The 12,697-nt window shown below is 42.1% G+C and overlaps 1 protein-coding gene across 1 annotated transcript; it reads left to right on the top strand.

The window, feature by feature from the left end:
• The first annotated feature begins 2,088 nt into the window (after window positions 1-2,088).
• Window positions 2,089-2,658, top strand: LOC145030045 (uncharacterized). Its single transcript, XM_078978481.1, has 2 exons — window positions 2,089-2,214; window positions 2,314-2,658. Exons 1-2 carry the CDS (start codon window positions 2,089-2,091, stop codon window positions 2,656-2,658), a joined length of 471 nt encoding a protein of 156 aa, XP_078834607.1.
• Window positions 2,659-12,697: the final 10,039 nt, after the last annotated feature.

The raw sequence follows: 12,697 nt of genomic DNA, 5'->3' as shown, positions 1-12,697 counted from the left end.
TTTTATTCGACTGAGTAGTTCCCTGTGGGGAGCATCGGTCTTGTTCGTGAAAAAGAAGGATGGGTTACATAGGTTGTGTATCGATTGTTGGGAATTGAACAAGCTGGCAGTGAAGAATCGTTACCTGCTTCTGAGGATCGACGACTTATTTGATGAGCTTCAGGGTGCATCTTGGTTCTCAAAGATTGATCTCCGGTCAGCGTACCACCAGATGAGAATCAGGGATGAGGATGTTCAGAAGACGGACTTCAAAGCTCGTTATGGTCATTACGGGTTCGTGATGATGCCTTTCGGGCTCACCAATGCACCAACAACGTTCATAGATCTCATGAACCGGGTTTGCAGACCGATGTTAGATCAGTCTATGATTATTTTCATTGATGATATTCTGGTCTACTCTAAGACCAAGGAGCAAAATGAGCAGCATTTGTGAGAGGTGTTGGAGACTTTAAGGAGGGAACGAATTTATGCCAAATTCTCCAAATACGAGTTTTGGTTGCGTGAGGTGCAGTTTTTTTGGGCACATCATCAATCAAGGAGGTATATTGGTAGACTTGACTAATATTTAGGTTATGATGCGTTGGGAGGTTCCGAGGAACGCATCCAAGATTCAGAGTTTCTTGGGTCTTGAGGGGCATTATCGGAGATTTGTTCAGGATGTTTCCAAGATTTCAGTACCTTTGACCCGCCTGACCAAGAAGAATGTGACCTTTCGATGGGGTTTAGATCAGCAGTTGGCATTCGAGACCTTGAGGAAGAAATTATGCGAGGCCCTAATTCTTGCGTTAACCGAGGGATTGTATAATTTTGTGGTTTATTGTGACGCTTCTATTTCGGGTCTGGGAGTTATCCTGATGCAGAGAGGGAATGTGATTGCTTACGCCTCGAGGCAGCTGAAGCCTCATGAGGTGAATTACCCCACACATGATCTGGAATTGGGGGCGATGGTGTTTTCCCTCAAGATTTGGAGTCACTATTTATATCGGGTCCAATGCACCATTTACACCGATCACAAAATCCTGAAGTATTTGATGGATCAACCGAATTTGAACATGAGACAACGGATGTGGTTAGATGTGGCGAAAAACTACGACTGCGATATATTGTATCACCTTGGGAAGGCCAATGTGGTGGCCGATGACTTGAGCCGCAAGGCTGTGTGCTCACCGCTCTAGGATATTTTCTTGAGGATTACCATTATTTCACCCCTTCTAGATTTGATCAAAGAGGCTCAGATAGAAGGATTGAATAAGGAAAATTGGAAAATCGAGTTGATTAGAGGGAAGATCCCATTATTTGTTCGAGATGGTCAGGGATTATTGACCCAGTGTGGTATGGTTTGGGTTCTGACATCTGGTGAGCTGAGGCAGAAGATTTTGGAGGAGGCACATAAGTCCAAGTTTTCTATTCATCCGGGGGCCACAAAGATATATTGAGACTTGGGGTTCAACTATTTGTGGCTTTTTATAAAGAGGGAGGCCGTATGGTTTGTTGAGCCGTGTTTGACTTGTAGGAAGGTCAAAGCCGAACATTAGAGACCTCACAACAAGGTACAACCATTACCCATACCCATGTGGAAATAGGAGGAGATTACTATGGATTTTATCACCAAGTTACCCAAGACGGCGCATGGTGTTGATTCTATATAGGTTATTGTGGAGAGACTAACCAATAGTACACATTTTACTCCGATCACCAAGAGCATATCTGCAGAGAAGTTAGCAGAGATCTATGTTCGGGAGGTGGTAGTCGGCACGGGGTGCCGGTATCCGTGGTCTCGGACCATGATGTTCGTTTCACTTCCAGATTTTGGAGGAAGTTCCATGAAGAGTTAGGAACTCTTCTTCACTTTAGTACAACGTACCACCCCCAGACCGATGGTTAAAGTGAATGGACGATCTAGACGTTCGAGGATATTCTTAGAGCTTGCGTGTTGGATTTGGGAAGAAGTTGGGATACTTACCTTTCACTAGTAGAGTTCTCCTACAACAATAGTTATAATGCTAGTATTGACCGACCCCCATCCAATATGTTGCATGGAAGAAGGTGTAGGACTTTGAATTGTTGGGGGGAAGTTGGTCACCGAGTATGGGAAGCACTGGGGTAGTGCTTAAGACCACCGAGTTGATTCAGCAACTATGCGACAGGCTGCAGGTTGTGTCGAGTCGTCAGAAGAGTTATGCTGACCGATGCCATTTAGATCTCGAGTTTCAGGTAAGGGATTTTGTTTTGCTGAAGGTGTCACCTTGGAAAGGTGTCATCCGATTTCGGAAGAGGGGAAAGTTGGGACTCTGATTCATTGGTATATTCAAGATCTCTTCCTTGATCAGAAAGGTTGCATATCGGTTGGATCTCCCTGATGAGCTCAGTTATATCCATAACACCTTCCATGTGTCTCAGTTGCAGAAGTGTGTACCTGATGAGGCTACAGTTATCTCGTTAGATGGAATTCAGGTGAACGAGAGCTTAAAATATGTTAAGAAGCCCATTGCAGTTTTGGACAGGAAAACTAAAGCTCTTCGTAACAAAGTGGTAAACCTAGTGAAGGTGCAATGGCAGCACTGGAGTGGCTCCAAGTTGGAGTGGGAGCCTGAGGAAGAAATGAGGGAGCATTATCTAGAATTATTCGAAGCAGAAGACTTCAGGGATGAAGTCTAATTCAAGTGGGAGGGGGGAGGGGACTTGTAACATTCAAAATGCAGTTATTTACCCTTTAACCCTTGGAATGAAATTATCTTTGCACATGAGGTCCCTTTGTACGTTGGGCGTACATATGCATACACTTAGCGTACTAGGATGGCATGGATGCGGACATACACCACGTACGCGGGGCGTTCTAGCGCATATGCAGGGAGTATGTGGCTTAAGACAAAACCATAATCTTTGGTCCATGAACCCTATTTAAGCACTCTTATGCCATTTGGATCAAACCCTAAATAGCCTTCATTTCATCTTTCTGCCCTAAACCATAGTTTTCAAGAGAGTGTGATTCTTGAGCTTAAAAGTGATTTTGATGGCTAATTTAGTGGGTTTGCAAGAAGGAGAAGGTGGTGATCAAGTCTTGGACGTGGTTGAGCTTCTAGATCCTACATCCAGTTCATCTTGGGGAACTTTTAGAGATAAAAAGTCCAGACCTTGTTAATTATTTCGCTAGTTTGAGTTAGCGTTTGGTATTGAGTCCATTTTTGGTCCATGAATCCTCTCTTATGAGTTAGAGCAACTCCATAGGTTAGAAATGTTAGATCTAATCTCCTTGAACATGTTAAAAGCATAAAAATCTTGATGGTTGTTATGGCACCATACATGAGTTGAAGGTCTTAAAGAGAGTCTTAATGGGTAAAATGACGTATTTGGTTCCCATGTGGCATGCAAGGGCATAAAGTTGCAAACTTTATGCCCTAGGATCTCTTAAACAACTCAGATCTGGAATTAGATGTTGAGACTTCACGTATTAAGCACTTAATGGCTTTATGTGCAAAAACTGCTTGTACCCTGGGCGTACTATCTTGTATGTTGCACGTACCACCGAAGGACCTTATACACTAAGCGTACTGAAGATGTATGTTAGGCGTACGCTTCCAGTGGACTTTGGGCGTCCGATGGGCTTTTGAGCTATTTGGGCCCTATTTAACCTTGTGCCTGAATCTATTTGAGTAGTGGGCCTTTGAACTTGTCACTGGACCATAGGTGGCATGGTTGGGTCTTTTGGGCCTTATGGCCCATTAATTTTTTGGAACTTGGATGTTAGGCCCATTAATGAAGGAAAGACTTTTAGGCCTTACTGGAGGAGTTTGGACATAGGGTTTTGGCATATGCCTTGAGTTGTTACTTAATTCTAATTAGGTTAGTTTTTGTATACTCAGTGTGAGATTTCCGGACCGGTAGCTGTAACATCCCGAAATATCAAGAGTAGAGTTGAAGGGCTAAAAGAGTAAATTGGGAAAGAGCAACTCGGCGAGTCCATGTGTGGACTCGGCGAGTAGAGTCGCGACTTGGTCGCGTGTTAAGTGGCCGACTCGGCGAGTCAGTGTATTGGACTCGGCGAGTAGGCGCTGAGTGGAGAAAACCCTAATTCCCGGGGTTGAGCCTTATATAAAGATCATTATGTTTCCCTCCCAGCCTCCTTATCACCCCTTGAGCCCCAGAAAACCCTAAATCACGAAGAAGCACCATTGTGGAATGGATTGGAGCTTGGAGGAGTAATTGTGAAGGAATTTTGGGAGATTGAAGGCTTGGAGCAAGGAGCTTTGTTTGGATTCGAGTCTCATTTCAGTTGGGGCATTCCTTTGAGGTAATATCTCGTTTTTTTTGAGCTGCTATTTCTTAGATGCATCATTTTGGGGGTGTTGGAGATCATATCTTTGGATGTATTGGAGTTTAGAGGTTAGATCTGAGGTTGCTACCTCAGATCTGGAAGGGAGAAGGTCTAGAGTGCATGAAAGTCCCTGTTTGTGAGTGGTTGATGGAGCCATCTTGTCCCAAATCCGAGCCCAATGTGCAAATGGCTTAGATCTCTTTGGATTCACGTAAAGTTTGCCACTTTACGTGATGGATGAGTGGCAGGAGACTGGATCTATGTTTTGGAGCAGTTGCATGGCCTGGAATGCTTCGGAATGTATTCAGACCGGCGGTACTCGGCGAGTCACATGGGTGGACTCGACGAGTTGGATGAAGATGGCCTGGAACTCGGCGAGTTGTATGAACAACTCGGCGAGTAGGTTGAAGATAGCCGTAGACTCGGCGAGTCTGTTCTTGGACTCGACGAGTCTTGTTGAAGAGTCCCAAATATTTCCTGGTTGAGTCGAGAATCGGTGAGTCAAGGGGTGACTCGGTGAGTTGTGCGTGAGTGGACTCAGAGTTGTGGGACTCAGCGAGTCTCGGGGTGACTCGGCGAGTTGAGTCGCGGATTGGGGAAGTTTTGATTATGGGAACTCGACGAGTCACAGGGTTGACTCGGCGAGTAGAGTCAGTCAGGGGTTGACTTAGAATAAGGACTTTGATTTCGACCAAGGGTTGGCCGTTGACTTTTAGCGTTTGGACAGTGATGTGGCCTTTGGGCCAAGAGAGAGGTAAAATAGTCTTTTACCCATAAGAGGGTGTTATGAGAGGATTTATTCTAGCCTCGAGAGTTATATTCATGAGAGTATTTGCCTTACGTGTTAGGCGGTGGCGAGTTCGGGATTTAAGTGTGGGGATATCTACTTTCTGCTTGCCAGGTGAGTCTTCTCACTATACTTTACCTTGAGTAGGTAACCAGAGTTATGTGATCAGAGTATTTGTATGCTATTTGTATGTGATGTGTTGTACTGCATTATTTCTATGTGATTTATGCTGTGCATGTTTATAGAGTTGGAACCGGAAGGTTCCCAGAGTTAGAACTTGAGGGTTCACAGAGTTTGGGTGCACGGACCCATAGAGTTATAGCCTTGAGTGGCTAATATGTGTTATGTGTGGTATATTGGGGAACTCACTAAGCTTCGTGCTTACAGTGTTTTGTGTAATGTTTTTCAGGTCTCCTTCAGTATCACGGGACGGCACCGGCTGATTGTACACACCAGAGGAAGAGTCATATTTTGGAGGATCCTGGTTTTCTATGCAGGTGGAAATGGAATCATGTTTTGTAAATTGACTATGAATGAGATTTTAAACAAGTGTTTCTAAGAATAAAATGATTATTTTAAATGAAAATTTTGTCTTCAAATTTACGGTGTTACAAGTTGGTATCAGAGCCTTGGTTTGAGGGATTCGGATGCGCCTTCGGGTAAATCTGGACTCAAACTGAGGAAGTAAGAAAAGTTTTTAAGGAAATAATTTTCTAAAAGTGAATAAGAGTTCAAAGAGAAAGCAAGAAGGAGCAGTGTGTATAATCAGCCAGAGCCCGAACGGTGATTTCCCAAAATACCATTATTTTTGTGTTAGGAGATATGTATGATGCACTTTATGAGATATTATTGCATGCTAGAGACAGGCTAGGTATTTCATATGTTAGGACTAGAGTGGCCTGATTTGTGATGCCTTAGCCTAGGACTCGTTGTTATATGTGTTATGCTTTTGAGTATGTGAGGAGTGAGAGTATCCAGTTAGAACCCATGAGGGGTAGAGTTACAGAGTTCGGTGGTACCTTCGAGAATGAGCTGAGAAGGTGGAGTTATCACAGAGAGGGAGTCCTATGTATTCTTCGATGCTCGAATGCTGCTTGCTTTGTGCTTTGTGGAACTCTCGATGATGGGAGTCAGCTACCAAGTGAATATGATGATATTCAGGAGGTAGATGGCTGGCATCATTAGGAGCTCTTCAGCAGCTGATAGCAAAGAAGTGGGAGGACGACGGAAGAGCCTAGGGAATAACCCTATCCAGATGAGTGCGCTTGTAGAATAGAGAATTTCGCTGGGGAGCGAGCACACGCGATGGGATTGGTGAAAGAGCAGGTCGAGCAGCTATTTAGAAGCTCTGGGATGGTCCGTGTGGAAAGTATGGGTAGATGTGGCAGGTAGTATGGGCCCGTACTACTGAAAGCAGAGGACCCATACTTGATACAGGGAGTATTCTGAAGGTTCTAAGGAGCAGATTGTGGAGTGATGTTATGGTTTGAGTACCATACATCAGGGCAGATTGAGGAGTGATGTTATGGTTCGGGTACCATACATCAGAGCAGATTGAGGAGTGATGTTATGGTTTGAGTACCATACATCGGAGCGGATCGATGAGTGATGTTATGGTTCGGGTACCATACATCAGAGCAGATTGAGGAGTGATGTTATGGTTTGAGTACCATACATCGGAGCGGATCGAGGAGTGATGTTATGGTTCGGGTACCATACATCAGGGCAGATCGAGGAGTGATGTTATGGTTCGGGTACCATACATCAGGGCAGATTGAGGAGTGATGTTATGGTTCGGGTACCATACATCAGAGCAGATTGAGGAGCGATGTTATGGTTTGCGTACCATACATCGGAGCGGATCGAGGAGTGATGTTATGGTTCGGGTACCATACATCAGAGCAGACTGAGGAGTGATGTTATGGTCTGGGTACCATACATCGGAGCGGATTGGGGAGTGATGTCATGGTTAGGGTACCATACACCGGGGCATATTGAGAAGAGATGTCGTGGAAGGAGTACCATGGTTCGTAGTGAATGATGTTTGTGGTTCTTCGGTTATTCGGTCACGAGTAAGTTCGAAGAGGCATCCCTTGAGAGGGAGATCGAGAGTCCCTCAGAGTATTCTAGTAAGGAGTCAGTGGAAGGGAGGATTTCGATCTGAGTTGAGCGATCAGTCGATAAAGGAGATGTCACCTCCTATGATCGGGGAGGTACTGATTATGTAAGTGTGAGAATATGAGAAGCATGATGTTTTGGTTTTGGGTTTAGGGGTAAACCCTGCAGGTCGTCATTGATGATGATTTCCCACCAGAGTATCAGGTAGCATGTATGTCGCGAGGCAGTGATTTATCAGGTAGCATGTGTGTCGCGAGGCAGTGATTTATCGACTTGATGGCACAACATTCACTCTCTAGCACTTTCTACATTTATCAATTTTGATACTTTGATATTTGATACGATATGATGTGATGGATTTTTAGGAATAAATTATGATTGTATTTCTATTTTCAAAAATGAAAACTTTTATCATGTTTTTAGGATGTTAGATTAGAGTAGCTTGGTCAGACAGGCTATTGAATAGAGTCTCGTGGTATAGTCATTTGAAAGGATGTCGGTTTCAGTGACCCATCGGGAATCCGATGCTTCAGATAATTGGTGGATCAGTTCGAAGCTCAAAAGATATTGGATAGAACGAAAATGAGAATATGGGCCAGCAAAATAATTTAGGGTTGTAAGAATTTTGTTCGGATTAGATTGCGAAGTGGAGCTATATTGGATGTGTTTTCAAATGGTTTTGTATGTCGGGAAGTCAGATAAGGTATTGGATTACTAGTTTTGAGCTGAGTAGTGATGGTTGTCCTTTATTGGTTAAGGTCACCGAGAGGAAGGATTCATCCGTCATCAGTATGTGAGTTCTTCTAAGGATGGGTTTGATTATTGGAAGGCCATCGTATGTTAGGGTTGACTTTTATCAGGGTTCTGGTAGGTGATCGGAATGTATATGTTTTCGAGTATCTATAAATATGTTTAGGATAGATAGTTTTATTCGGTTTGGGTTGTGAACTTGAGTCTTTGTGGGAACAATTTTGATTGATTCAATCTGTCTGGGAGTTTGACATTGTTCAGGGTTTGCAATTTCAGGTGTAGCAGTTAGATACTCGTTGGCTTGGGGGAAAAGTTGAGGTTCATTCTTCGTTAGCGCTTTCAATATCCGCTATTTTGGGTTCGACATCAGTAAAGGTGGGCGATCATCAATGCGAGATGATTTCCCCAGTCATTTTTGGGATTCAGGGAGTTCCTTCATGATCGTTTATTTTGGTAAAGGAGATAGAAAGGAATGATTTTGAGGACCAAATCTAATTTAAGTGGGGCAGAGTTGTAACACCCTATTCGGGATCATTTGTTGATTAAGGGTTGTGGAACGGAAGTCGATTGTGTAAAGGCTTTGGGCCTTAAGGATTCAATGTTTAAACCTTTTGGAAGGAGGTAATGATGGTTATGAGATCTAAACCTTTGAGTTGTGTTTTGGAGTCAAAGTGTAAAACGTGAAAAGTCATAGGCCGAGTTCTTGCATGAAATATGGATTTTTGTTCGTGAAGTTTTTAGTCCAAGATATTTAGATAATATTTTAGAGCTCTTCAATACATATTTGTGGTTATAAAGATCGTCGAAGACGGAGTTGGAATGAAGAAGTTACGACTGTTTGAAGTTAGGGCAGTTTTGGGGTTGAGCCATGTACGCTGGACGTACTCATAGTGTATGTTGGGTGCACAAGGGCATCCATAGTATGTTGGGCATACGAGGTCAGTGCCCAAACCCTATTTTCTTGGTTTGAGCCCTATTTAAGTTCCTTAACTTCCCCAAACCCATTCCATTCTCATCCCCCACCTCTCCAATACCCTCTCTTGTAACCCTAACCCTAGATTGCGCCTTGTGAGCAAAAAGAAGGTGTTTTTAAGTGCTTTGGAGTGTTCTTGGTGCACCTTGGAGAAGAAGGAACTCATTGAAGAAGTGTTGGTTGCATTGGATCTTGTAGATCCATACTTTTTTCACCTTTATCTTTCTTGTAGAGGTATAAAGTTTGAATCTTGATGACGCAATTGTTAGATCTAGCTAGTTTTGGGTGTTATGAGCTTTTGGACATTTCAAGTGCATAAAGTTTAGACCTTGAAAGTTTGTGACCTTGTTATGGATAAAGTTGGAAACTTTATCCATCTAAACATCATTTGGTTTCAGATCTGAAGGTTGGAGGCTTGTACTTAATGAATTAAGTTGAAAAAGATGCACTTTTGGGTCCCTTTGAGACTTAAAGACTAAATTTTTTTTGTTGGGACCATTTTAATGGATAAAGTTGGAAACTTTATCCATTATGGAACCATTATGTACCATATAAATATGATCTCGGCCCTTCTATCCCTTCCATAAAATGGTTATGATGTCTCACTATGTTAAGAACTTAGGGTTTTCGACATTAAGCACTTTATAGCCATGAAACATCATAAAGTTGGAAACTTTATCACTTAGGACATCATTTTGGGCGTTGATTTGAGTTTTGGACGTAAAGGCTTAATGGAATAAGCTCTTAATGGAGTTATGGGACTGGGTTGTGTATGCTAAGCGTACGTGGTGGTACGTTGCATGTACACGGTCAGCGCCTTTCTTTTGGTCAATACTAGAGTACGCTAGGCGTACTCTCTTGGTACGTAGGGCGTACTCCGCTACGAAGTAATATTAACTTTTGGACCATGATTGTTGACTTTGACCAACATTGACCTAAGGGCATTTTGGGTGATTTGATTTATAGTTTGAGATTTGGGTTCCTGTTAATTGTATAGGTGACCGGTAGAGATATCTTTTAGAGCAGTGATCGGTGCAACTATTCTTTTAGGTTGTAAGGTGAATCTTCTCATTATATCCATGGTTCGAAGGCACCAATGTTGACCCATTACGTTTTTATGTATAATGCTATTTGTCTCTATGATACTTGCATGAAAGACCAGGATCTGGCCCCTGGCATTTGCATGAAAGACCAGGATCTGGCCCCAGGCAATTGTATGAAACACCATAGGGGTAGCCCATGGCACTTGTATGGAAGACCGGGATTTATCCCTTGACATTGCAAGGAAATGAAGGGTTTTGAGCATTCTAACACTCCTAAGGTGTACATGCAACCCTAGAAACCTTGGATCTATGTTTTACTAAGATATATGAAAATTTGATTTCCAAGGTTCTTAACCTAACTAGCATGGCATGGGGAACTTTGAAACATAAAAGCTAGTAGAAGAACATACCTTTCTTGTTGCTTGGATTCCTTGAGAACCTTGTGAGCCTAGCACCTCAAATGTGATGCCTCAAATGTTTCACACAACACCATAACTCTTGGAATAACTTTGAGAGAAGTCCATTATCACTCAAAATCGGCTAGCTCTCTTGTTCTACACACATAGTCCGATTTTGGTAGCCCATGGGGTCCTTTTATAGTTGTGTCACTAGTAGGGTTACAACATGTAAACCCTAATTGACATGGCTTTCCATATTCCATGATCCATGGGTTATAACCTCCATGGACTATCCATGGAGCACCTTATGGGTTTTAGCCCAATTCAATAAACCATGGATCATTAGCCCACTATAAAAGAATGGACGATTTGCACAATCAACCCCATATATTTAATTAGTCTCTTTTTGATCACCAAATTAATACTAAATAAATTCTTGATCAAAACTAATTAAATAATATTATTAATATATTAGAACTTATAATATATTAATAAACCATAAGTGTCTTTCTCTCATTTATTTTATCCAAGTGTTACAATGCCATGCAACCCAAAATGGATCATGCTAACCGGGTCAAGTACATTCCAGAAATAGTTATGAACTTAGACACCTAATTCAACAGTCTCCCACTTGGATAAGTCTAATAACTATAACTGAAAGAATGACTAATCGTAGCTCTTTCAAGGTCTCGTGGAACTGAGATGATGATGATACGCCATTTAAGATAAGTATTCATATAGTCCTCTGTTCTAGATATCAGTCGGGCATATACATGGAACAATGTCTTACTTATTGTCCAACAGCCTATTTCCCGATTTCTGACTTGTTTGACATAGAACTTAGTCGAACACATCAATTTAGTTCTGACTGGGCCTAGTACATAGGTCAACACAAAATCATCGAGGGGCCTAGATATCGCTTCTAATCCAAGAAGGTACAAATAAACTTCGAATCATATGCTTGTTCTACTACTTGTTGAATCATACACAAAGGCACGTTTTATAACATCGAGTTACCAATGCGTTTTTCTACAATCAATGTCTACCTAGCTCATAGTCAATAACTTATATCTCCAGGTTTGAAGACATATATGATATTACCGTCTCACGATCACTCGAGATAAATTCCATGAAGTGATACAAGTGAGCATGGGTTGAATCCAATACTCAGAACTTATGAGCACTCATGAGTGCTATAGAAACTCTTGCTATGTCCAACACCTTAGACATCTACCAGCCAACTTCATGACCATCTTGATTCATATCTACTTCCAACGTATGTCTGACTATGGAGAATTTGAATAATATGATATACCATAACATAATTATTCTGGAAGTCAAAACATGCAAAATGAAATGATAGTAAACGATTGACAGAAGATAGCAACACTTTACTTATAAATAAACAACAACTTCTATTTATCATCAAATGTCAATTACACTTTACACATTTCAAAGCTATCTAAAATTAATATCATCTTTTAGCCTTATGCGCGTCACATGCTGAAGATGCTTAACCCTACCCAGTCCCTTCATGAGGGGATCTGCTGGGTTCTCATCCGATGATACCCTCTTTGCCACGAGTAGTCCTTATTCTATTCGATGTCTGATGAAATGATATTTTTTGTCGATGTGTCTGGATCTTCTGTGATCCTTTGGTTCCTTGGCTAAGGCAACTACACTTTCACTATCACATAAAATATCCATAGGCTCCTTTATAGTTGGTATAACTCCAAGGTCTCCAATGAAGTTCTTTAGCCATATAGCCTCCTTTGCTTCCTTTCTTGCCACTATATACTCTGATTCGCAAGTTAAATCAGCCACTATTTCCTACTTGGAACTTTTCCAAGGAATTGCTCCTCCGTTGAAGGTAAAGACCCAGCCTGACTGAGAGCGGAAATTATCCATATCAGTCTGAAAGCTAGCATCACTATACCCTACTACTCTCAAGTCATCACTCACACTGAGGGTAAGGACCCAGTCCTTAGTCCTCAGTAGGTACTTGAGAATGTTCTTTACTGCAGTCCAGTGAGCCTTGCCAGGGTTCCCCTGATATCTGCTGACCATGCTCAATGCAAAGGCCACATCAGGACGAGTACAAGTCATAACATACATGATCGAGCTTACTTCAGAAGCATACGATACTCGACTCATCTCTGCTATCTCAGCCTCTGTACTCAGGCTCTGAGTCTTACTCAATCTGGCGTTACTCAGGATCGGTAATTCTCCTTTCTTGGAATTCTGCATGTTGAACCTATTCAGCACCTTATCCAAGTAGGTACTCTAACTAAGTCTAATTAGTCACTTACTCGT

This window comes from Lactuca saligna, chromosome 2, assembly GCF_052625555.1.
Source record: "Lactuca saligna cultivar CGN05327 chromosome 2, ASM5262555v1, whole genome shotgun sequence".
Lineage (NCBI taxonomy): Eukaryota > Viridiplantae > Streptophyta > Magnoliopsida > Asterales > Asteraceae > Lactuca > Lactuca saligna.
This window is presented reverse-complemented; position numbering and strand designations above follow the sequence as displayed.